Here is a 25222-nt window from a genome sequence, read left to right as displayed (position 1 = left end):
GGGAGGTGAACAGAAAGGTGGTTTTGTTCTTGTTTCTCACCCTCCAACTCTTATTTTTAATTGGTAATAATTTTTTTTTCCCCACACTGAGTCTGTTTTTTCTGGGACAGGAATTGCAAAGTGATCTCCCCATCTTTATCTCAACCCATCAGCTTTTTCAACTTATGTTCTGCCTCTGTCCTGTTGAGGAGGGAGCGTGGGGCAGCCAGCCAAGGTCAGCCCACCACACTCAGCCACTGTCACCTCCACACAAACACCTGCACATTCACATACTGGGAACAACCACGTCACGCTTAGTCCAAATAAAACTACAGTTAACATTTTAACAGTGAGTACATTTATTAAAGTGTTTGAAGTTCTGCAGGCCATTGGACACCGCTCATAACTTAAAGGCAACAGAACATTGTGACAGGCTCCAACTGGAATATTAAAAAACTCACATAATTGTGTCATTTAAGAAGAACAGTTACATTATTCAATCATTTTGGTCTTCATCCCAGTCTTTCTTTCCTGATGGAGGTTTAGGGCCACCAGCTGGTTTTGCCATAATGATCTTGAAGATAATAGGGAAGTAGAAAAACATAAGGTTAGAATCAGACTATTACCCCACCTCTTACTTAAAACCATATGATGCTTTCAACATTCACTAATTTCATGCAGTTTCCCCACTCTGAACCTAAGCCAGTGAATATTATTATTCATCTAACTAAGATATTCACAAATTATTTTGTTCTTGAAAATGGCAGAAGGTGAGCCCCGATACACAAAAAAGGGCTTTTACCTCACTTTGCATGCAAATTAGGGCTTCAGTTAGTCTACAGAAAGCGAGTGCTTAAATATGCTAACGAGTGACTGGCTTACAGGATGCACACTACAGGAAGCAGAAGAATTAGCAGAGCTATTGTTCTGAATTATTGAGTCTAAATATCACACTTTAAAGGCATGAAGTCCACTAGTCCTATCATGTTAAAGTCTCATTTTCTGCACTTGCTATAGTGACAAGTCAGGTAGAACTAAAACTGCACTTGTCATCAACAAAATATTGGTTTCAGGAGTAGAATTCGTTTGCAAAGGCACAAATACAAAATGTAGCAATCAGCAAACATAAGACAGCAGTGTTACGTGTCCCAAGGAAAGATACAGTCTGCCATGTGCTTGTCAATAATTAGCTCATGCATGCACTCACACACAGGTAACTCTCTGCTAGAGAACAGAGCTTACTGCACACTATTTTTCAGGCTCATCTTTCCAGTCATCCTTATCCCAATGTCCTTGTTGCTTAGGGGCTTTTGGACCGCCTGCTGGTTTTGCCATAATAATCTACAGAAATTTTACATGCAAATACATTTTTGCTAAAGTTCCACAAAAATATATAAAGAGTTCTGTCATTAATATTACAATCTCCATTTTTCCTAAAAGTTGGATTTTCATGTAAAAAACAATATATGAGAGAAGCTTTCTTGCATTAAATCTTGTTCCTACAAAATTTAGGATAACTTTCTGGATATAAGTATCAACTGCTCGTAGTGCTCCTATCGAGGCAGCAACATGGCAACATCCCAAACTACGAGCTCTTGAAGAAACTACTTACTGGCTTTCAGAAATAAATAAGCCACAATTTCAAGTATCATATTTTTATGCCTTGCTTTCCCAGAAGATTCATATATTTCGCATTAGTGTTCTGCATACTGAGTTAAAAGGTTTCAGTTCAGCATCCAAATTACAAGTGTAAACTTACTTGATCTACCCTTAGGACAGTTACTGCTGCATTTGTAGCCAGCTTGATTCCCCAGGATTTTCCAAGGTACGTATCTAATACACCAGCTTCCAACATATCCTTCACAGCAGCAGCTTCGGCCTATCACACAGGGGGAAAAAACAAGATTCAAAACTCTCTCAGGCTTCTACCTAGCAAGTTACTGGGTTTTTAAGGTCACAGGTTTAAAACAAATTATCACTTTTCTGACTTCCTCTTCTCTGTTCAGAAAACCTTCATTCCTAACCCATTAACAGGAAGACAAAATAAATAGTTACTAAAACTTATTCTCCATCACTTAGTTCAGAATCTCACTTTACCTCCTACATAAGGCCACTATACTACATTGAAAGTAACTGCTGGCTGATGAAAAAACCCACTTGAGCATTACAATTCTAAGAAGTTATTCTTCTAGACTGTGCAATACAGAGCTTCAATGGTTTAAATTACTCTATAAATACTTCATAATGATAGAAGTATGATTAAATATAACCCTTATTGCAGAGCACCAAATAACATGAAAGACTATTTACCTCAATATCAAATCCAACATTTTTGTTCCCTTCCTGATGCACAGCATAAAGTTTGGAGATCACCTCATTAGCCTTTACTCCAGAGTTTTCTGCCAGTGCTCGAGGAATGGCTTCAAAGGCCTCAGCAAACTTCTTGATGGCATATTGGTCGAGCCCAGGACAAGTCTGAAGTGAAGTTGAAAACCATGTCAGCATGTCAAAAACCACACAATAGGGAGGTATTTTTGTCCATATTTTTAATTGATTTATAAGCATAAATACATACATATATATAGGTATAAAATGTGTATATTTCTGTAAGTCACATGTATATTTAAGTACATATATGTGTGTGCGTATACATATATAAAAACAGAAAGTCCAAAAGCCCATTTGCTGTACCTCTCCATAAGATGTGATCTGCTTGGCTAACTCGATCTCTGTTGCACCACCTCCAGGAACAAGACGTTTATCCTGTGAACAGACCATCCCAAAATGCAAAGTTTGGCTTAAAGCATCGTATTCTTTTTTACTTTTTAGAATTTATACATTCTATCAAGAAGAACGCAACAGAACTTTATCCCACACAGACTTATCAAGAATCTGCTTCAGAACAAACATCCATTGTAAAAGAAAATTACCAGGGTTTACTCATTCATTTCAAATGTCTTTGAAGAAAGATAGCTTCTTTTGTAAAAAGCAAAAAAATAATGCAGTGGGGTTTGTGTCTGGGGTTTTTTGCTGCTTTTTAAAAAAGTAATTTCAACTCTCTGCTTAATAATAATAATAGAATCCCTAGATTTTCTCATATTTTCCATTAACTGGTTGGGAAATATGCAGGAAATCAATCAACTGCACACTAAGTTTAATATGTCAACATGTATCACAAGATCTTGGGCTTTGTTTTGGTGGGTGAGGTTTTTTTGTTGTTGCGGTTTATTAATTAAGTATTTTGGATATCCCTTGGCAAACTCCAGCATTCATTTAAGAACTCCCAGTCTTTTAAGCAGTAATCATCACAAATCTTAAGTTAGGACAACTCCTGGAGACAGTCTATGGCTGTTTCTGTACTCTAAATCAATGCGCATGTGTTGGTATGTACAAGACATAAAGTGTCAAACAGAAGTTTAGCATTTTTGGCACGCCATCTTCCATGTAAATATACAAACATTTCCTTTTGCATTTAAAAAAAAAAAAAGAAGAATATTCAAATCCACAAAAGCTGCTCAGTAAAATATTTAAGAACTGAGTTCTTCCATCTATAAAGCGTATCTGCAGTATGTGAAGGAAGTGTCACCAATGAACTAGAAACTGAGTTTGCAACTAGTCAGTTCCTCTGGATCCCCAGTGACAAACAAAGCAATCTAGCTTTTCTTTTGTGCCCAATTTCCAAGGAACATTATAAAACCTTTAGAGAAATAGTCACAAAGAGCTGGCTGCATTAGAAAGAAACTAATCTGCAAGAACTCACCTCATTTCTGGAAAACCAAGTGCAATACATGCTGAGCACCATCTTTTACACACACCGTATTCACAAGGATGTTGGCAGCAATCCTCTCTACGCAGCCCTCCACACCTCAAGAAGGCTTGTAAGCTGATAAACATGTGCTACAGCCTTCGTAGCAAATGAGCACAAAGCAAGCACATGTCTTGCCTGAAACCGATCTGTAGCTCAATTTTGAAAACTGAAGTGTTCTGGTTACTTACTCTTGTGAGTACTTTGAAAGTATTGACACCATCATCCACTGCTCTCTCAATGTCATCCATCAGATTGTCTGTAGATCCACGAATGAGTATAGTAGAAATGGCACCATCCTCCTTTTCTGTTCAGACAGACGTGCATTACTGAATTAAGTTTGTAACATGTAAAACACATATGAACGTTGTACTTCTAGAACAGTAGTATTAGGAGTTCTACAGAACATACATACCATGCTTAAACACAACAACTTGTGTATCCCCAACCTCCGATAAATACACACTATTGCAGTGACCCATTTCTTCTAGAGTAGGGGGAGTCTGGAAACAAAAACAAGAGTTAAGAGAGACGTGAACCTGCTCATCAGTTCTCCCCCTTTTGCTCTTCATCTGAAAAGTCCATACCAGTCTGGGTAGGGCTGTTGCACCAACAGTTTTGCACAGTCTTCTCAGATCCCACTTCGAGTTCAACCTTTAAAAACAAGTTTCCAGAACAAATGTTACACGTAATTAAGTCTTAACTTTGCAGAATTTTGTGAACTAATGACAACTATCAAAATTTACTGCATCAACCTATAAAATCCACTCATCTATTTTTTTTCAAGTTATAATTACCTTTTTCAGAGATGTTATGCAAAAACTATTTCCTGAGAATTTACAAACAGGAAAATAGTTCATATACATGGAAATTATCAAACTTCATCTTCTAGTGCATAAGACTTGAATTGATCTTTACAGCAACTCTGTAAAAATCCTTCTTCATTATGCAAGAGATTACAGTATAATGTTCCATTTCCAGAAGTTCAAACTTTTTGGACACCATCAATAAAGTTACAGCTTTCAACAAAAGACCACTTATTTGTGAGATGTGAGACACGCTGCTAGTAATTTGACTTTATGTTGCGCAGAATGTATTTCAAGGACATACAAATGTGGTTTAGTTATAGATAAGATTTAAGGCCCACAATAATGACAGAAAAGTATTAAGAATTAGTCATTCCATCCATTAATACATTAGTGATGCATGGAGGTGCACCTCATCATTACTAAAGTATCACGTGAGGACTGTGACTAGGAGGGACCATTATGGTAAAGTCTTATATGCCTTTGAGGCCACATTCCTCTTTACTAGATCCACAAATTTTGATACTCTTGATTTCAGTTGTACTACAAAAGCACTTAAACCAGAATAACAGTACCATATAAACAAGTTACTCCCCAATTAGCTGTCATACAGAGGTAAAATACTATCAAAAAACATAAGCTACAAAACAATCAAATTGCAGCTAAGGTTCAGATACACTAGAAAAACAAATAGCCTGCAATATTTTGTTTCTAATTTGTTTGAGAGGCAAGAGACAATATGGTAAATACATTCCACAAACCTGGTAGATCGAATGTTTTTATGTTCTTCTAGTACTTACCTGACTAACATAAGATTGTATTTGTTGGCATAATGAAGTGCCATGTCTGCCACTTTGCCACCTGTTACTACGACATTTGCACCACTATCAGCAATAGCTTTGACTTGCAAATCCATTAGATTTTCTTCTCCCTTACTGAAATTCATCAGTTCTTCAGCATTCTTTATAAGCACGGTACCCTAGTAAAACATATACACCATTATCAATTCAGCTTTAACTACAGGCGTAAAAGTTTTTGACAAACTGTTTTGTCTCCCAACCTATGCAAGTCATCCCAACCTCAAGTCATCCTGTTTTACAATACTGCCACCCTTCCCAGGCAATGGTTTAAAACAAGTCAAAAATAGGGCAATTCTAGTATTTCTAGACAACCTTGACATTTAAACAGTCTAGCACCTAGTTTGGTTCAAATAACCCAACAAAACCAACAACTCCCTACTCCCAAGAACCTTGTACAGCAAAATTAGGTTCAGACATTTTCTATGAACTTTTTTAAACTAATGAACTCAATATTAACAAAAATATCTCAATCACTGAGTGTCAAGAATATTTATAGTTAAGTCTAAAAATAAGAGCACATGAGCATAAATAGATATCTAACTCATTTTGAGCTTTTACATACCTTAGTTTCAGTTATCATGCCATCAAAAGGGCAGGAATACACAGCTATTTTTGCATCTTTGACAGAAGTAACATCTCCTTCAGTTTCTTTTTTAAAAACCATGCCATGTAGTACTGAGGAAGCAGAGATACCAGCACCCTGAAAGGAAAGAAATTGAATGAGGCAAAGTTGTATTATTGATCATTTATTGTCAAAAAGCTGCACTACCCTTTATGAAAAGCAGTCTTTATATTGATTTGAATGTAGCAACCTAAGTTTTCATTGCAGCCCAAAGAAACAAGACTTAAGCTGATTTAGAAACAAACATTGTCTTACATGTTCCCATTTTAAGATTAGTTGGTAGTCAAGCTTGTGGCCTGTGACATTCATTTTCTTGCTCAACTTATTACATATTTATTATCAGGGAAAAAACACAGGGAAATTCATAGTAGATATAAGCTTGTTCCAGTCTTACATACCACACTGAGACCTAATCCCATTGACAAAAAGAATACAAGATTAGATCGCTACATTTCCACCATCCTGCATTTTAGCCTAATCTTGTGAGTACTTCTACAACAAAAATGCAATCAAAATCCCTGTGTATAATTAAGTTAATGTATTTGACTAAGTATAAACTTTCAATATTAATTAATTCTGTTTCTGAAAGCTGCTACTGGGTACAAAAGAGGAGTGTAAAGACCCATTTCCAAAACTTATTATGCATGCCGTAACACAGAGATTAGAATAGAAAATGCACTTTCAAAGTTCAAAGATATAAAAACTTCCATTAAACTGTTTACCTTAACAATACAGTAAAGCTAGCTACTTCCAACTTACCACAATTTTGCACACTCTGATGTTATCAACATTGAAATGACCAGAATCAGGAAGAATAGAAACTGTGTGGAAAACAAAAAGAATCTGTGTTGCTTAATGAATAAACTAGAACAATGACACCATAAATAATGCCTAGAGTTTTTCTGAAGTACTACAATTCAGTAGTTTGAGATGCCTGACTAAATTTAAGGCAATTAAAATCTGATAATAACCCGCATCAAAAGAAACAGAAATTTTGCTTTTCCAATATAGTAATCAGAAAGTAACATCTATTTAGGCTGCTCGGTTAAATTAAGTCCAAATATCCATTTTCACACACACATTCAAAAGTGGAGAAAACAAACTAGACATGAAAGTTTCTTCTTGGACAACTAAAGGGAGAAAGTAACAACACAACTACAGTCTTGCTTCCATTTTTCTGTGGCTCAGAACAGTAACAGCTTGTCTGAAGCCTACTACATCTTCCTAATGATAAAAAAGAGGGAGATGGGTTTCTGCTTTAAAAAGACTAGACAGCTATTCCTATAAACATCTAGTACAAAACACAGACCTCTTCTGAGCCACAATGCCAATGAAGAGTTCAACACAAGAAAGAAGATAATACTCATTTCAGAGGATAAAGTATTCCATTCAATTCAACCTGATAAACTAACCATAACTTTTATCTTATGTGAAGACACTATTAATGACGATAAGCAAACTTACTCAAGTTTTTTAGATGTATGCACACATCTGTTCTTGTCCACTTACCACAGGCCTGAGCAATAAGCTTTGCTAAAAATTGTTCATTGCCATATTGTTTGCTCATCACTGAAGTGTGCAACAAAGATGCCACTTCTTCAACATCTCGAAGGTTCTTTGCAGAACAGCACACCAAGTCTGGCAGAATTTCTAGGGCTTTCTTGCAAGCCTTTTCATAGCCTTCAATCACCTGTGTGGCAAACAATAAATATTCACTACACCACTTCACTATGCATTCATACTGCTTCTATCTCCTTTTCAAAGGGACATAAACATTACCAAATGCAAAAGCTTACAAAGGAAGCAAACACAAGCAGCAAAACATATACTGTTCTTCATACACCTCTATCAAAAAAATTAGTTCAGAAGGAAGCAGATGATTCGCAGCATTATGATCCAAGAATTCTGACCAACAGAAATCTGATTTCAAGCCGTGTGAATTCTAATAACAATATAACTTGCCTCTGAGACTGATAACCCCATCCTCAGAAGGTCTTCTGCCATCTCCAGAAGAACTCCAGCAAAAACAAGGACAAAGTTTGTTCCATCTCCAACTTCTTGCTCTTGCATGTGGGAAGCCATCACAAGCATTTTTGCAGCAGGATGCTGGACCTTTACAAGAAGTTACACATCTTAGTTACTAACATCCCACCTAGACTACAGCTCCAAGCTTTTCTGTGATCCAGCATAAGCTCCCTCATTTCAAACTGTACATAAAGATACTAAAAATGTGCGAAATAGGAAAATAAAACAGTGCAGATTATCTTAATTGGCTGACTTCCCTAATAAGCAAAAGTACAAACATACGGAAAAAAAATCTAAGAATGGAACATTTCCCCTACAACATGAATTAGACATCCCTGACATTGGTTCTGTTCTATTTTTACAGGATGCAGTGGCTTCACAATCAAGGTCTGCAACAGGAAAGTAGCCTGAAGTTTAAATCTTCAAGCTGAATTCGTATGTGTAACATGTCACGTAGATGTCTAAATTACATTTTAATTCTAGGGTTCTCATCTGCTTAAAGGTCACACTGCTTTCCCTTTCTTTCAAAGAAATGCAATAGAAGTACTGTATTCTTCAATACAATTAGAGCAGCTGTCATTTTTTTTCCAGAAAGTAACATGCACTACTCATTAGACTAAGTAACTAGTCCAATTATTTTTTTAAAACAGAACTGAGACTTCCACAGTTATTCTACTTACATCAAACACTAACACAATGCATTAAGGAAATACTTAATACTTATACCATTTCTATCAGTAAGTACAGAATTCAATAAAATATTATTTATGTTGTGATACAAATAGGAATTTGATAGTAAGAGAAAAAGGTAGAATAGGTCAGTCTTTCCACAATTTTATTGTATTCACAAGTGGGTGCTGCTATATCCTCAGCTTCTTAAATCCAATTAACGTATTCTAAGCAGACAGGAGAACATGGCAACCACCATCCCTGGGAGAATAACACAACAGCTATTTCACTCAGAGTTTTCCAAACACTGTATTGTCTAGACATAATCTCTTCTAAATCTACACTGGTCTGAGAGGAAAAAAAGTAGGCAATTATTAAGCATCTCCTGCAACTACTTAATTCTGCTTTACAAACGAGTTCTATTCCTCACTGTGGATTATAGCCCATTGACTTTACTTAAATCCAGGGAAAAATGTAAATGACTTACAAAATGACATATGTAAATCATCTGGCAGGGTGACATGTATTTCCTTATTAACACTCAGAACCACAGCAGCCCGTGAACAGAAACACCAGTTCATGACCGACATCTTCTGAAGCAAGAAAACTTACCTCCAGCTCTCTCAAGATAGTAGCAGCATCATTTGTAACAAAAAGCTTCTCCAGATGATTGATAACCATTTTGTTCATTCCTAACAGGGAAAGAAAAAATAAAACTATTCATTAGGCAAACAATTCTGTACACAGATACTGCTTCATAACTTTCAGGTACATCTTACAAATTAAAACATTAGCCCTACTTATAATTTAAGAACCTAAAAGATTTTCGTGAAATAATGCTTGGAAGTGTGTTACATTAAGGACAAATCAGTAGTTTCTAAATAGGCAGTTTTCTCTTCAGAAATATTAGTACATCATTTAATTAATCAATAGTGGAAAACACCTTTTGCTTTGGCATATCTGACCGGACACGGTATAGTTATGTTCATTAAGACTATCTACCAAGATATTGTCTTGAATTTTTGTAGGTCATCCATATAGCAGTAAGACAGCAAAGAGGACATAGTAACTGGTACAAAAACCTGGCAAAGGCAGGTATATTGTGCATAACTTAAGAGCTATCCAAGCAAAGTCTGATCTGTGTAGCCACAAAGACTACAGTTAGATTTCTAGAGCAAGTCCTATGTGTTTGCTCAAGAAACAAACAATCGCTGTTTTGTTGAGGTAGGTTTAGCCTTCAAACATAACATTTTGCTCAAAAATACTACAATAGTTTTAGGATTTATTTACCATTTGGTCCATAAGCTGTACGGGTGGTTTGAGCAAGTTCTTTGCATGCCTGGATGTTCCTATAGACAGCTTCTTCTAGTCCTGAATAATGCTAAAAAGAAAAATGTTCTGCTCAGAATTAAGCTTTCTAACAAAAAAGAAAGGGATGAACTTGTCATTTCTCATCAACGCAGCAATAATCTATTGAGTCTGTGACAGTTCTTGATTAATTTAGATTGGTAATTCACTTAAAGTTTATCAGAAACTAAACCTTACCCACAGACAGTGAGAAGAGAACTACTGTGTACTCCTCACCTAGGCAGCTCAACAGGCACACTAAGTTTCTGAACAGAAAATTTGAACAGTGATTCCATTTTCAATACAGTTTGCGTCTCTTAAGTCTTTCAAAAAAAGTTAGTTGCATGTCAAAGGAAAACAGAAAATAATTTAACACAAAAATAATTTAATTCAGTTCTACATTCAAACGTGTGGCTGGAAAATTCAGAAGCAGGATGCCTCACAAAATATTTGTGTTCGAGAAGCCAATCGGCCTGGCTTCAGTTTGGAAACCTTAAGGAGGGATCCCTAGAAATGGCCTTAAGAGCAGAGTAAAACGTACTGTGTTGCCTGTAAGAGAAGGGACAAAGGTACTAGTAATATTTACTCTCTAAATAGAAAACAAAGAACTCAGAATACCAGCTGCCTCCTTGTTTTATAAAAGACATCTTTTGGTATCCTGGCCTTTATTTCTCTATTAGAAACCAGCACCTAAGCCACTTTGTCTCCCATCTCTCCCCCTGCCCTTCACATATGCCATTCTTTGTCTTCAAGGCCGACTCTGAAATGAAAAATAGAGGGCTCAGTTGCTAACTTCACTTTCCTATTAACTGAGTAACTGCAACCAGAAATTTTCTCTTTTTATTTTCCCTCACGATGAAAAGAAAATCCTGCTTGCTTTCTGCCCACTTATTCAAAGAAAGCTTGTGCTTTATCAGGCACGGTCCTTGAGTACTACCAAAATCTCTACTATATTAACGTTAAATACAATGAGAAGGGATTTATGGAAAACGAATATATGGAAAATATCACGTTACTCTACAACATTGACAAAGGTGCTTTTCTCATGATCGCTGTAACAGAAAAAAAAAAAAAAAAAAGGAGTCGATGACTGTACGTAACGAGCGGGACACTTCTGAACAGCCAACTCCACAGAGCCCGGTGCCAGCTCGCCGACCGCCACCCACAAAAGCTCCCCAAACAGAAGGCCCTCCCGGCGCCACCGCCACAGCCGAGGCGCGGCTCGGCCACACAGCCCGCCGGAGCTCACCGCCGCCCGGGCTGCTGGCCGCCACACACGCCGTCGCCCCGCCCGGCAGCGGGAACCCACCGAGCGTCCCCGAGGCGGCGGGACGCTGAGGCGGGGCCGGGGCGGGGGCAGGGAAGGGAAGGGATGCCGGACCCGGCAGAGCTTTCTGGAAGGCCGCGTGCGCCGGGCCCGCCCTCCTCCCTCCGCCGCCCCGTGCCCGCGCGCCGAGCGGCGGCGCGAGGCGGGTCCCCGCCCCCGCAACGGCCGCCGAGGGGACCGAAGGCGGGAGGGAAGCGCGGAGCCCCCTCGGGCCCCCGCCCCGCGGGACGCGTGGAGCCGCCGGGCGCCCGCCGGCCTTCCAGAACCTTCCCCGCGCCGCCGCGGTGAGACTCCCTCTCCGCCATCCTCCTGAGTGAACAACGCCCGCCCGGCGCCGCTCTCACCTTCGCCCCCTCCTTGAGCATCTGGGCGAAGCCCGGGGCCTTGGGGACGTGCAGCGCCATCTCCGCTCCGCTCCTGCCGGGCACCGCGGCGCGACGGGGGACGACGGGAGAGAGGGATCGCGCAGGCGCGCTGGGGCAGCCGGGCCGCCCGCAGGCAGGACGAGTTGCGCCCAGGGAAGGTCGATGGCGGGGCGGAGGGCGGTGAGGAGGCGGGGGCGCGGTTGCTGCTTCTCCCCAGAGCCGGCGGTGTGTGGCGCTCGGCTCCGGCCGAGCCCGCGGTCCTCACTCGGGAGGGTTTCCTGAAAGCTGCGTCTCTGACACACCATCCCGCCCGACGTGTCTCCTGGCAGGCCCGGCTCAGCCCCGCAGAACGCCGGGTGATGGCTTCTGGGCTTCTAAAAGAGGGCGAAGCTCGGTAGAACGGGCAGCACGTAGAGGCTGCTGACTCGAGGGATGGCTGGCTTGCCCTGTGGCTGCGCGCTTTCCTTTGGGTAAACGAAACCAACCCAAGTCGATGGTTCACCTCACTTTTCCGGTAGTTGTGTGACATTTATGTCATTTATTAAAAGGAAAAGAGCCCAGTTCATGTTTTTTCTGAAATAGGTAAGGCAGCGTTGCTTAATTCGTTGTGCTGTTGGTAACTCGCTATCTCTTTTTGTCAGGAGTGCCGAGTTGGTGGTGTTCTTGCCTAGGAAATATTGTCTGTGTATTAAAGTGATGCGCGGTATCGTGGTGGGTGATTTTGGCTCCTTCAGTCTCTCTTTCACTGTGGAGTTCAGCATACTGTCTCCCAGGCATTTTTCTGAGTACGTGTAGAGATCCCTGCTCCAGAAACCGCTAAGAGCCTTCATTGACACCGATGGCACAAACTGGTCATAAAACTTTGCAGACTCTGGTTGGGTATTTGGCTTAGTACATATCTGACTTGTTCAAATGGAATCGAAATGTATTGATAGGGAAACTAAATACAGCCAAATCCTTCTTATTCAGGGTAATCCCAGGTAATATGTGTGCTACAAGACATGCTGAAGAGTAGTCTGGAGGCTCACCTTGACATCTCTACAAGTAGCTGGTGTCCACTTAGGAGGCAGTAGAGCTGCTCCTATATGGCTTTAGGTTTGATAAGTTTTATTAACTTTACTGATGTGCTACACAAAATCAATCATACTGTTTCAAGACAAGAACTTCAAGGTGTAAGAAAACATACTGCTGTGTCTGACCATGTAACCCAACAGAGACTGTTGCTCCACCTCTGCATCACGAATAGGCCACCTGCAAGGTTAATTAAATTACTTGATATGTGTTGGGTAAGCAATCTGAAGAGGACACACTTGAGTTAGTTTTGCCATCCTGTAGTTCTTAAAATTCAATCGGTTTTAACCTGTAACACATCATGGCAGTGTAAAAAAGAGTCGTGATAGAAAACAAAATTACATAAAGCAGCCTATGATTGAACTTCAAAAAGTCTGTATACAGTTTTGCTAGAAGTACTTAGAGACAGATACCAGTTGAAGCAGAAGAGGGAAGCTCTTCAGTCCTGACTATCATGACCAAGGAGTGTGAGCACTGCCAAAAGGAAGTGCTGGGGTTTGTCATAGTGGGCATAACCCCATTTATCCCTCTTTTCTCTCTTCCAATGTATCTGCACCACAGTGCAACCTGGAAAGAAGGAAATGTTTGTCCTGTTCTACAGCCATGATACCAGAAACTGTAGTTTATAAACAACTTCTGTAATCTATTGTTAGCCATGGAGATCTGAGGAGGTACCTACTCCTAAATTAATGCAGAAGACTTTTCATAGTCATGAGCATGAAGTCACATGCGTTATATCAATAGTGGAATGCATTCTCATCAGAGACATTAGTTTTAGGGCAGAGAGGGAAGATGGTTCAAGTGGTTAGATTGCTGATTAGTAACTACAGGATGTGTTTCAGTTCTCTGAGACTAATACCCTGCAAGACCTCAGGCAAGTTTTTAGTGATTCATGAGCATTAAAAAGTTTTGTCACTTTTTTTACCATATATTTTACATTTTCGGTGCCATCATCTGGGTGTAGGTACCTCATTGTTGTAGGACTTAACATGAGTACGTTTTTTTCCAGGTGGGAAGTAAAATGGTTCAATATGAAATTGCTTTCTGGAAAATTTGCGGTCTTCAGCCAAGAAGACAGCCCCTCTTTCCTGGAGGTATTGCTAACCTGGGCTTAAATTATGATGCCTGAAACAGTACTGATTTGTATTAAAAAATGTTTCTGAGCTCATTGGTGTACATTGGTATTATTCTCTTTCCTTGATTTTCACCAAGACAAATATCAGAGCAATCAAAGCAGTCATGTGTATGTTGCTAAAGAAATGGGATTTTACTATTAAAAACACTTCTCAAGCTTATATTAATTGTAGGCATTCCATAACAAGAAAGGCTGAATATTGATCTTTTTATAACTTCTGAACTCTGTTCTCCGATTTTCCAGGGGTGGCCTCTCCAAAACACTCGCTTTGTCAGAGCCTTAGTAAATGTTAGCTCAGAAATTAAATCAGGGGTTATTATTGCCTGGAAATGTGGCATGTTAACCTTGTGAGCATTCATCTTACTAAGAAGCTGACATTCCCTTTCTGAGTCTTCAGTGATTAAAATGCTGTTATTTAATTAGTCTCTCAAGTGACTCTATATAGGAAATGTAGCTTCTACAATGTTGGACCTACAGCAAAAAGCAAAGTCAGCTCATGCCAGCCAACAGTAACTATTGCAGCATTGCATGGCGCTTCTTGTTAGGTCAACTCAGCTCAAGTGAAATAAGCAACTTGGAGGTGAAAGACTCAACTCTTCTTATTCAACACTTCAGCTGTCCAGTTCTCTCCAGTTTAGGCTTACTTCCTAAGTGTTGCTTTTGCTTGAAGAAGTAAATTTACCCGTGTTTGTTTCTACCAATAATGTTGCAGACTCATAAAGTCAGTGTTGCTCAATGATTCCAGTTTCCAGTTCTAGTATTTTTAGCAAGGACAGTTGCCACAAAGGCAGTCCCGTCTCTGTCTGAATGTTTCACCTCTGCATTCTCCTTCCCATCCTCTCAAATCCTCTCTTGCCAAACATTTGTGCACCCATCTGATGAATCGGATTAGGGAACTGATTTACATTAAGACTAACCCAAAAGGCTCCTGGCTAGCTTTCAGCTTTCCTGGTCACTGCATGGCTGTGCAAAGCCTTGGGCTGGCACAAGGAGAGATGGATCCTCTCTGCAGCAGTGCTGCCTTATACTATCTTCAAATATTTCTGGAACTGCCATGTTGGTACAGTGCTTTTATTGAAGCTTATGCTAGCTACATTTTTTAAAGCCAGAATCCCAATAAAGCTAAGATATATATGTACGTTTGTGACTATGAATATACGCAATATACATATATATTAACCTGTATTAAACTGTCACAAAACCACCTCTCTGTTACAATCAGGAGTTATTTGGGACTTGCTGTCTAATCACGACTTTGACTTGGCCTTGATCTTTTTTTAGCTACTCATCTCTACCATTTATGTTCTGCACAGGCATAGCCATGCTAAAAGACCATCCAAAGGTCAGAGGGTTGGCTATTGACAGTTGGCTGCCCTTTCACCAGCCAAAATCTATTACTGTACACGTGGAAATCCCCAGCTTATCTGTAAACACGTTTGTCAAATTTTAGGATGGTAAAATTTTAACAAGATCTTGGGAAGTTCATCAAAAGGACAGAATGTTAATTTCTATTTGCTTATCCAGCAGCAGGAACCTGAGCAACTGGAAAACAAGGGACAGAAGAGTATCTGCTGAAATTGTGAGAATAACATCTGACTGTGATTTTCCAATGACACTGACATCTGGCCAATGAAAAAATGTGAGTGGCATGTTGAGGGAAGCCCAGGAGCATACCTAGTTTGCTTATCATGCTTATACCTGAAACAGAGAATTGTGAACCACATAGGGCTGAAGATTCAGGGTCAACATAATTATCTTAGTAACAGCAGCAGCAGTCACATCAGCTTTTCCCAGACTGTGCTTATCTCACTTGTGACATAATGAGAAGGAGCACTCTAATCAACTAGAGTACTTCTAATCAACTAAGTACTCCTTAGGTCATTGGTCCACAGCTCCTGGGTTAAACGCTACCCTCATCCTGGGCTTATCTTGCTTGCTGGTGCAGAGGATTGCGAGCCAGACAGGAAAGCAAGATTTCCTTATCATTTGTGTATTCTTACCTCAGTGTATGTGCTTTCTGGTATAGATAATCCAGTTAGCTTGAGTCACTGGAAAGCACGTCTGGGGATTTAAGAGGAGTGTTGCCTTTGCATGGGATCAATAGATTAAATTGTTTGAAAATGTTGACATATTAAAATAGTGATTACAGTCCCCAGCTGAGTTAAGGATCTAGTATGTTTGATTCTATCTGCACAAGTGGCAAGAATTCAGAGGTTCCACTAAGCAAACAAGATTGGAAAGGATGATCGCCTCTAAAAGGAATTGGTGCTGTTTGTATTGATTTTGTATTCCAAGTACAATGAAGGTATGAAATCGTGCTGTGACACTGGTCCAGTACACATGAAAATACAATTCAAGAGCCTCTGCTTCATGAGAGAAAGCAAATTTGTTGAGGTCTTTCTGGTTTTGATGTCTTAAGAAAGCAAGCATCATTGGGCAAAAATGATATGTGTTCTAGATGGTGAGTTCTGTTTTTCACGAGAAGGTCAAATCCAGGATCAGATAAGGGCTAGAGAAATATCTCTCTTCAGTTTTCAAAGTGGTCATATGGGTACTTTTTTTCAGTGAAGTGCACAGGAGCATGGAAATACCTAGAAATACAAGCCAACTGCTATTGAAAGTTTGGCTGTTCTTGTTGGGCTGGGAAGAATTTATCAGTACCTATGTGGATGTGGAAACTTGGAGAATATCAAACTGAGGAGTGAGGGAAATAGGAATTTTAAGTTGTAATTAGACAAGATAAGAAATAGTGGAAGAGGATAGCGGGCTCAGCATTGAATAGATGAAGGCTTCTGCAGAAATAGCACACAAATGAAGCCATGAGGAGTAAAATAAATAACAACTGTCTGCAGACTCCTGGAAACAAGGTACTGCTACACTTGATTTGCTCTTCTTTTAGCTCTGCAGAGACTAAGCAGAAAAACGTGTAGCTAAAAGGTAGCATTCAGAGATCAAGACAACAACTTAAACTGGTTGGCGCCTGGGCCACTGAGACCTGTGGTCTTCTTTCTTCACTGTGTCATGCCGTGAATTGGATGCCCAATTTGGAATTTTTTAAGGATGGTCTAAAACAGTAGTAGATCTTCAGGAAAAAAGACAGAGATTTTTCCAATTTTTAATACTTTATTTCTCATACTGTCCCCATTCTTATTTGGGGATTAATTTTAGGGTTCTTAATCATGTGTTGTCTGAATATACCTGTGGAGAAGTCCATTAATCTTCCAGAACTCAGGTCAGTGGGAGTCTCCTGGCTCACGTGCCTCTGAATTGGGCCCTTCTTGCTGCCAGCATAGAGTGTGACCCACCAGCGTGACCTGGGGAACTTCTGTGTGTCCCAGTATTTCCTGGCTACTCTGTCAGCCCTGTCTGCCAGCTGCTCAGAAATTGGCCTGAATCTGTGCTTGGTTGTGAATCAAATAATTCCAAAGACATCTTTGCAGCCCTTGTTTCTGCACTGCATGGTCTTCCTGGCTGTAACTAAGAATCATAGCTTGCACAGTAATGCATAATCTTACCTACATGATTCTTGAAGTGTTTAAAGAAATGTTCAATGAATAAATGCTGTGCACTTCTGCAAAGCAGGAAAAACTGTACCATGTTGTACAAATAAACGAATCATGCCATAGTGCAGTAAGGGCCAAAGGCCACGGAATGGATTCATGCCAAAAGTTGGGGCTATTGCACGGGACTTGTTCCAGTATTGCATGCTAAATCCCCAAAGTGTGATCTCATATCTGACCTGCAGACACATCGCCTATCACCTAAAAAACCTGTTAAGTTGAAGAATATACCATTGGTATTTAAGTTCCACAGTAAAGAAAAAAGCAACAGGTATAAATTAATAAAATAATAAGGGACAGTTACCATAGTATCACTGAAGCAGTGCAACACAGTTTACATATAAAGAATAGGCAAAGAACATTTTCTAATAGACAACTTCAAAACAGGTAATTGTGAATGTAGTGGTGTTGTAATATGTCCAACGAAAAAAAAATTAATGTCCTGGAGGTTTATTTAATAAGAAAAATCACCCTAATATACATCTAATCGGCAGGAACTCATGTTTGTACTGTGCTATGACGATATGTAAAGCTACCAAAATACTGCATTACTTTGTTCACTCAGATTTGCATGTATTTGATAAGTATTTGATCTACGCACACTTTGCATACTACACAATAAATGGGTGAAAGGAGAATGAGAGAACTAGGCTGAAGGAAGCAACAGGATGTTAGCAGACACTGAAGTTCCAAGGTGAAGGTGGCAACACCAGATCCCTGATTCAGCAGTATCAGTTTTCCTTGTTGGCTATCAGCCAGATTTAATTCCAAATTCTGTATTGGGGTTAAGGTTCTTGAAAGAGTAAAGAAAAAAGAGTAAAGAAAAAAGAATCTCTGCCTTTTTTGCATTTCAAGGATAATTGTCCCAACTGTTTTTCATTGTCAGTATTGCTTATCTTACCAAATCTGCAGGCTAGGTGTTCATTGCTTAGCAAAGAATAGATTTTATCTGTGATGCATTAGAGCTTCTTCATTTCTATTTTATTTTTTTAACATAGTACAATGAAGTGAATGTCTAAATGCTTTTTATGCATTTTTATGGTCCAGGTTCTGAGTTCTATTGACTAAAATATGGGCCTCAGTAAGCCATGTGTGAGATTCACAACAGATTCTCTGCTCATCACTCTCTTGCATGAAATTGGTACAAAACATATACTACAAGATCACACCAGTAATTTTGATCCACTAACAGATGTCCTTGTTGTCAGCCAGCTGGTGAAGAGACAGCAGAAGACACTAAACTGGTGCGTGAAGTGGGACAATATGTGGCAGCAAGCCATACCACCACTCTCTTACTTTGAACATCAGCATGTCGTGGCTTTAGCAGGGAATCATCCATGTTCCCCACACCTGCAGAAACCCTGAGAAAGCAATCGTCTTGTTTGATCACTTGCAAAGGCTTTGGATAGGTTGACCCAGAAGACACCACCTTTGCAGAAAGGAGGAGTGGAAGGCAGAGTGTACAGGATTCCAAACCACACTGCTATGTTTTTGCTTCATTTGAACTTAATTAGCTTTATTAATAAGAGAAGGCATTTGACAAAGCAATTAGACTTGCTTTGTGCTTGAACTCGGAAAAACACAGTGGAGTGTGGTTCAGGAAGATATCTTTGGGAAAGATGAGAAACCAAAAGCAGTCATTCAGCAGTGTGTGATTCCATTTATGATGCTTTTGAAAACACCAGTGTAACTCCCTTTGCTCTCATCAGCAGTTGGATGCCTGCTTTTCAAGCCTGCAGAGTCCCTGAAGTTTGAACTCTCACACCTAGTGGGGTACTTCATTGTGCCTCCATGCGTCTAATCCTCTATGATAAAGTCTAACCAGCAATTTGGTTTTGATCTTGAGTTTCTGTTACTGCTGGCATGTACAGGAGAACCACAAAAGAAAATGCCCTGTTTTGATGCAACTTATAAAGGATTGTGAATTTGAGAGCTAATAATTGATTTAACATACTAGAATAACAGTCCAAGCTGAAGCAGTGAAATATAGATTGTGTGCTCTTAAGGGTGCCATGTACAATATTTTTACTGAAAAAAAGAACAGCTTAATGATTTTACCCACTGATGATGTAGGTTAAGTTACTAGTAATGTTGTGGTTTATTCAGTTAATCTATGGTCAGACTTAGTAGTTATAATAAATTATCCTACGACTGTCTACAGCATGAAAATAAGGGAACTCTTAGAACAAGTGGGATTACAGGGTTTTTCCTCTTGTATGATATGTAGTTCCAAAAGGTTCCAAATGCCCCAGAAGCCCTCCTGTAGACTTCTCAACAGCTCTAAAGAAAAGGTTGTTTTCAGTTGTGCGTCTGTCTCTAGTTGCCTGCGTTAAAGTATTCCAGATATGTGCTCTCAATATTTCTCCTTGAAATCATGGAGAAAAGAGTGCATCCTCTAAATAGCATCTTACAGTCCCATAGGAACCTACTGCTTTAACTTTTTGTGTCTGTTTCTTGATGTTAGGAGGCTTAAATGAGGTTATGGTGAAATCTGAGAGTGGCAGCATGAACAGCAAAAACCATGTAATATTTATATATTCAGAACTTTTAAAAAGGAGTTTCATCAGCAAGTGAAATTAGAAAATGTTTCTCAGTTTTCACTATTTCATAATCATTATGGCAAACTATGGCTTGTAAAATCTTTTAAGAGAACAAATATTTGAAACAGGTTTTTTTTCTTGCATTTTTAAATTCAAAAGCAGTCTGTCATGTCTATATGCTATGTTTTTTGTAACTTTTGAAAGCAATGCTTTCAAATTGAAATGTCATCAACCATAAGCTGTGGTAGTACAAACTATCCACTTCTAGTTAAACAGCACTCTATGAGTGGATTTAACATTTCAAGAATTGTGGGCTTTATTAATAGTTACATTTTTCATTTTAAACTACTGTCATTTTATTTATGGCTGTAAAACTGTAGAAACTAAGTGAATGGAGTGGGAATAATTTTCATTTTTGATATTTCTATTATAATTTTCTAATTTTGCACTGTGTTTGAAGATTTGTAATACTCAAGTGGCGAAGAAGTTGATGATTTAAACTGTAACCTGGAATGTACGGTTTTACCCAAAAAATGTATGTGCTACCCGACCTGTCTTACAGCTTTTCTAATGATGCCATTGACAGCTACTTGAGACTGCAGTCTTGTGTTTGATAACATTTCATCTGAAATGGACAGTTACCAGAAATTAAGATCTAACCGCTCATCTAAAGGAAAGGCATTCAAGGTATGGTGAAGCTTCACATATGGATGGAGATGTATTTTGCAAGATGAGAATCCTAAACATTTTTATCAAGAGCTTGTAATTGATAATTTAAATAAAAGTATTCCCTGCTGCTTCCTTGTGAAGGTGGCATTCCCTTGACTCTCACATGAAAATCAGAATTTAGGGAGCTCCAGCAGGAGCTCCAGCAGCCTACATATAGTTCACGGTATTAAAACAATTAGCTGCTATTGCCAACAGAGATGAAAATAAAAAAGGAAAGGAAAGGAAAGGAAAGGAAAGGAAAGGAAAGGAAAGGAAAGGAAAGGAAAGGAAAGGAAAGGAAAGGAAAGGAAAGGAAAGGAAAGGAAAGGAAAGGAAAGGAAAGGAAAGGAAAGGAAAGGAAAGGAGGGAGGGAGGAAGGAAGGAAGGAAAGAAGGAAGGAAGGAAGGGGAAAAGAGAAATTTAAAAAGATCCAGTACAGTTTTAGTTGGAGATTTCATTTTGTTCTTGGATTATTGTGGATGATCATGTGAAGAAAATAATAAAATTGAAACTAGGATGTCATTAGAGGCTTGCATGAATATAGGATGGGGAATCAAGGTTGCTTTTTGTCAAGAATTGCTGTAGCAAAGGCAGTTTCTTAAAGTGATTAATGCCTTTTACATTAATATGCCATACTGGTGAACTGTCAATATCAAGACAGTCAATAGCTTCCAAATGGTGCAGCATTATACTGCCCTGATCCAGATCTCCTTGTATCATCTTCGAAGGCTTTTTTGACATGAGATGGATGAATTTCTCGGATGTGTCCTCTAAGGGGCAGCATTGAAGAGCAGGTCTCTGTAAACTGCTGATTCTGTTCGTGATATGGACTAGGTGTAGTAAGTGACTAACAAATCGGTGCTTATTCTCTGTTGTCTGGAATTACGGGTTTTGAAAGGTAACTAATATGTTTGGGAGTCATTACTGCCAATCTGTCAAAAATCCTGTAGCAGACGTGTTTCAGTTTAAGTGATAAAGCCTGTGGATTCTCCCCTGTGGAGTACACAAAATCATACAAAAAAGTTAGGGGTTTTTTTGGTGGTGGTGGTGGTTGTGGTGGTTTTTTTAGTGAGAAACTGATGGCAGAGCCTATTTGCATTTCTTTCTTGTGAGAAATATCAATATTATGTCGTTTCTAGAAGCAATATGTTGCCTTGACTAATGCTAATTAGATAATGTCAAGACTTTCCTGTCAGTGTTGCACATAAACAGTATTGTGTGGGTGACTTAATATGGGAATATTCTGAAGAATTTATATCACTGGCTTAGTCCTGTATATTAGATCACAAGAATATCTGCTTCTTCCTTATTAAACTCCTGTGATAAGAGGAAGAATATGGCATTAAGAATGATAAAATGGTAGTGCTTGCTCCTTCACTCACAGTCAGCCGCAGGGGTGTGGGTAATCATTTAGGAAGAACAAAGTTCAAGTGCTCTTTCCCCCTCTGAAAGAGAAGCAGTTTACCATCCTTGCCCTGCTTTGTCTTGCCAGTGTCCCAATAGAAAACTGGTAGAGTCTTGTTTTCTGGGCAGGATCTACCCCTAGGTAAGATGGCCTTTGACGCTGTCTTATATAATTTATGTGCCAGAGCAAAGTCGTGGCTTTCTTTTCTTTTTTATTTTTTTCCTTTCTTTTGCTAGTGTGCCTTTATAAAGAGATAATATCTTTGGGTTTATAAAAATATAATATCTTTCTTTGGAACAATCAATTTTGGCTGAATTTGGGTTCATGGGAGAAAGTGGCGTGAGCATCTATCGTTAAAGACCGTATCAGAGATGCACAGTGATTCCAAACAACTGTAAACAGGGAGGCAGGTCGTAAGCCTGGCAGTCTTTGACTTTATAACCATAATGATTTCTTGTTTAATGTAGTTCATTCTACAGAACAAGATAAATTCATGTACACACATCCTGTCACTGTGTGATAGTCATGCGCCTGATACATCTACTGCACTGCTGAACTGTCTGCTCTGCTCTGGCTTGTTATAATATACATTTTCTCTTCAGGGAGGGAGGAAAGATAAATATCTAGAGGAGGTGTGAGGACTTCCTGGACTACTATAAGATGCATTTACTAATAATTTTTTTTTGCAATAAATATTCTAAAGTACATTATTTTACCTGTGTTAAAATACTACCTAGCTCAGGATACCGGAGGTAGTATCTAAGAGCAGTAACGAAGTGCTCTGTTGGCTGCTCTTGTTAACATGACTTGGGATGTTAGGTTGTGAGTGAGGTGTAACAAGACTAAATAATGTGTATTTGATCTATACCTCTCCATTATCTGAAAGACAAGAAAGAAGTATTCTTCTCTGCTAGTGGATTTCTGGCTGGGAAAATTGTGATTTAACTACATCATATCGGATGTTCTCATCTCACCCAGGATAACTGCTGCTGTAGTAAAAAACCACTTCTCTACCCAGTTCCATGCAGACTTGAAATGGTTACCCTTATGGTCTGTAAGAAAGGTCAATAAAGAAATTATACTTTTGTGGCTGGTGTGAGGGCACTTATTCAATAACCATGCAGGCAAATGGAAAATACCATCTGGCTTTAAATATTTGGCAGATTCTGAGCCATGCAGTCCAAGTGGTGTTGGAAATTCTGCAGGGAATGTGGAGTTAAAGGACATGCCTCACCAATGTTTATGCTTTCAAAATCAGTTCTCTCCAGCGTGGAGCAGATTCACCCTGATCAGCCCCAATGTCAGTAAAGGAGACCAAATCCCTCCCACAGTGGGATTTTGACAAATTTTCCTGCAGAAATAAGTTCATCAGAAATTGTCAAAAATGGAATTCTGTTTGTACTCAAAGGAATCTATAACATTAAGATTTTACTCTCTGTGAGGTTTTAGGCAAAACATTTTTATTTTTCTAAAATTTCTTCTTCGAACATCTTCCACATGGTAGAATATTTAAAGTGTATTTTTAAATAGTGACTGGCAATCTGTGAAACACCGTTTTAGCATGAATGAGGTCATATGCAACTGAAATACGTCTTATACTAGGAAACTGAGATGAATTGAAAGTAGCATAGCTAAAAAAGGGAAGGCCACAGGTGTTTTATTAGATAGCAGATACTGGCTCTTTTTTACATCTGTGGAATAGCTGATACTTCATCCTAAAAGTTGTTACGAATTTGCATGTTTCTTCTACTGAATATCAGCAAGTCCCAGTGTTCCTATTTTAGAGTATGTTCCTTTAAGATATTTTTGATTAATAAAACATATCCTCTTCTAGCATATCACCAGTTTCATAATGTGATACAGAATTGAAATAATTTTGCTTGAGTACCAGGCATCTGATGACTAAGAATATGCTGGAAAGAAAACAGGGTAGGCTGTGCTCCTGCACGGAACACCTGGAATTATCTGTAATTTTCACAGAAATGACTGTAAGATGTATGTGCAGCCTGCTATAAAGAGGTATTTTTTGTGTTGCAATAAATGAGAGAGTAAGATTTCAGTCACCTACTTAGTGAATGACAGAAGTGGGATTTATCTCTATCCAAAATTTACAATGCCTTTGAATATTAATTTGAGCAAGTCATGGAAGTGAAGCACCCTGGACTTCGGGTTCCCCATTGTTTAAAATTGAGATCTTCCCTCGTTTATTGTTATAAAGTACTTTAGAGAACCTTTTAAAATGTCCTGTTCAAATCCATATTGTTGGGAGCCTTAGCACCATAGTCCCAGTAATAAATAGATGATAAAACAGTGACAGTCACATCATTTATCCTGATGCTTCATATTTAATGTTCTGTATACAGAATGCTATAATATCTCACATTTTAAAAATACGCTGCCTTCCGTAAAGTAGTAGTTTCAGGTGACTAATCTTTGTGTAAAGCACAGAACCAATGTTTAAATGCAAATCAGGGGCCTTTTGGTTTGTGCAGTTGTGGTATCTCAGCACATGAATTGCAGCTTCCAGAAGCAGCGCACCCCTTAGAAGAGGAATGTGCATATTAAGTGAAGTACAGGTGATTCCACCTTCTTTTCTAAAATGCGTGTAATAGTACAGATTTAACTAGAAACACTGACATTTAAAAAACATGTATGCAATGGATACAAAACCAAATTATTATGAAATCAATTTGCAAATGCAGATACTATTTAAACTGAGTACAACTGAAGGGTCAGTCTGGAAATGTGGAGTGTCAGAGGCACCTGGAAAAACCATCCCTAGGCTATTCAGATGTAATTTCTGTCCAAGACCCTTGCTGTTATGGCTATGGAAGATTTTGTATGTCTTAAGATTTTACATAGATAGCATTTTTTAAGCTTTACTGTAATGGCACATACTGAAGGCACTCATACCATCTAAATACCATCTGTCCATACAAAGCAGAAGAGGTTCTCACAATTTGGGGGGAACCCTGGCTCCATGGAAACTGCAGCAGAA

General features: G+C 39.0%; 1 protein-coding gene across 2 annotated transcripts; it reads right to left on the bottom strand.

Annotated features, from left to right (window-relative positions):
* Window positions 1-320: 320 nt before the first annotated feature.
* On the bottom strand, window positions 321-11933 carry CCT8 (chaperonin containing TCP1 subunit 8). 2 transcript variants are annotated; one of them, XM_065633057.1, is made up of 16 exons: window positions 11785-11931; window positions 10057-10147; window positions 9379-9458; window positions 8035-8184; window positions 7582-7762; window positions 6832-6893; window positions 6013-6150; window positions 5391-5569; window positions 4372-4438; window positions 4200-4287; window positions 3976-4091; window positions 2671-2742; window positions 2290-2454; window positions 1739-1858; window positions 1222-1320; window positions 463-553 (listed from the first exon to the last, which is right to left on the bottom strand). In XM_065633057.1, exons 1-15 carry the CDS (start codon window positions 11842-11844, stop codon window positions 1228-1230), a joined length of 1662 nt encoding a protein of 553 aa, XP_065489129.1. In that variant the 5' UTR covers window positions 11845-11931; the 3' UTR covers window positions 463-553; window positions 1222-1227. The 2 variants fall into 2 exon arrangements, with proteins under 2 accessions (XP_065489136.1, XP_065489129.1); XM_065633064.1 differs by lacking the exon at window positions 1222-1320 and having other exon boundaries at window positions 321-553; window positions 11785-11933.
* Between the last annotated feature and the right edge of the window lie 13289 nt (window positions 11934-25222).

Source organism: Caloenas nicobarica, chromosome 1, assembly GCF_036013445.1.
Source record: "Caloenas nicobarica isolate bCalNic1 chromosome 1, bCalNic1.hap1, whole genome shotgun sequence".
Taxonomy (NCBI): Eukaryota; Metazoa; Chordata; class Aves; order Columbiformes; family Columbidae; genus Caloenas; species Caloenas nicobarica.
Note: the sequence above shows the minus strand (reverse complement) of the source record. Positions and strands in the feature narration are given on the sequence as shown.

Coding starts and splice junctions, on each gene's coding strand:
- CCT8 (XM_065633057.1), bottom strand. CDS start 11,844: ATGGCGCTGCACGTCCCCAAGGCCCCGGGCTTCGCCCAGATGCTCAAG. Junction 9,459..10,056: donor TACAGCTTATGGACCAAATG/GTAAATAAATCC, acceptor TTTCCCTGTTAG/GAATGAACAAAATGGTTATC. Junction 6,151..6,831: donor TCAGAGTGTGCAAAATTGTG/GTAAGTTGGAAG, acceptor CTTTCCTTTCAG/GGTGCTGGTATCTCTGCTTC.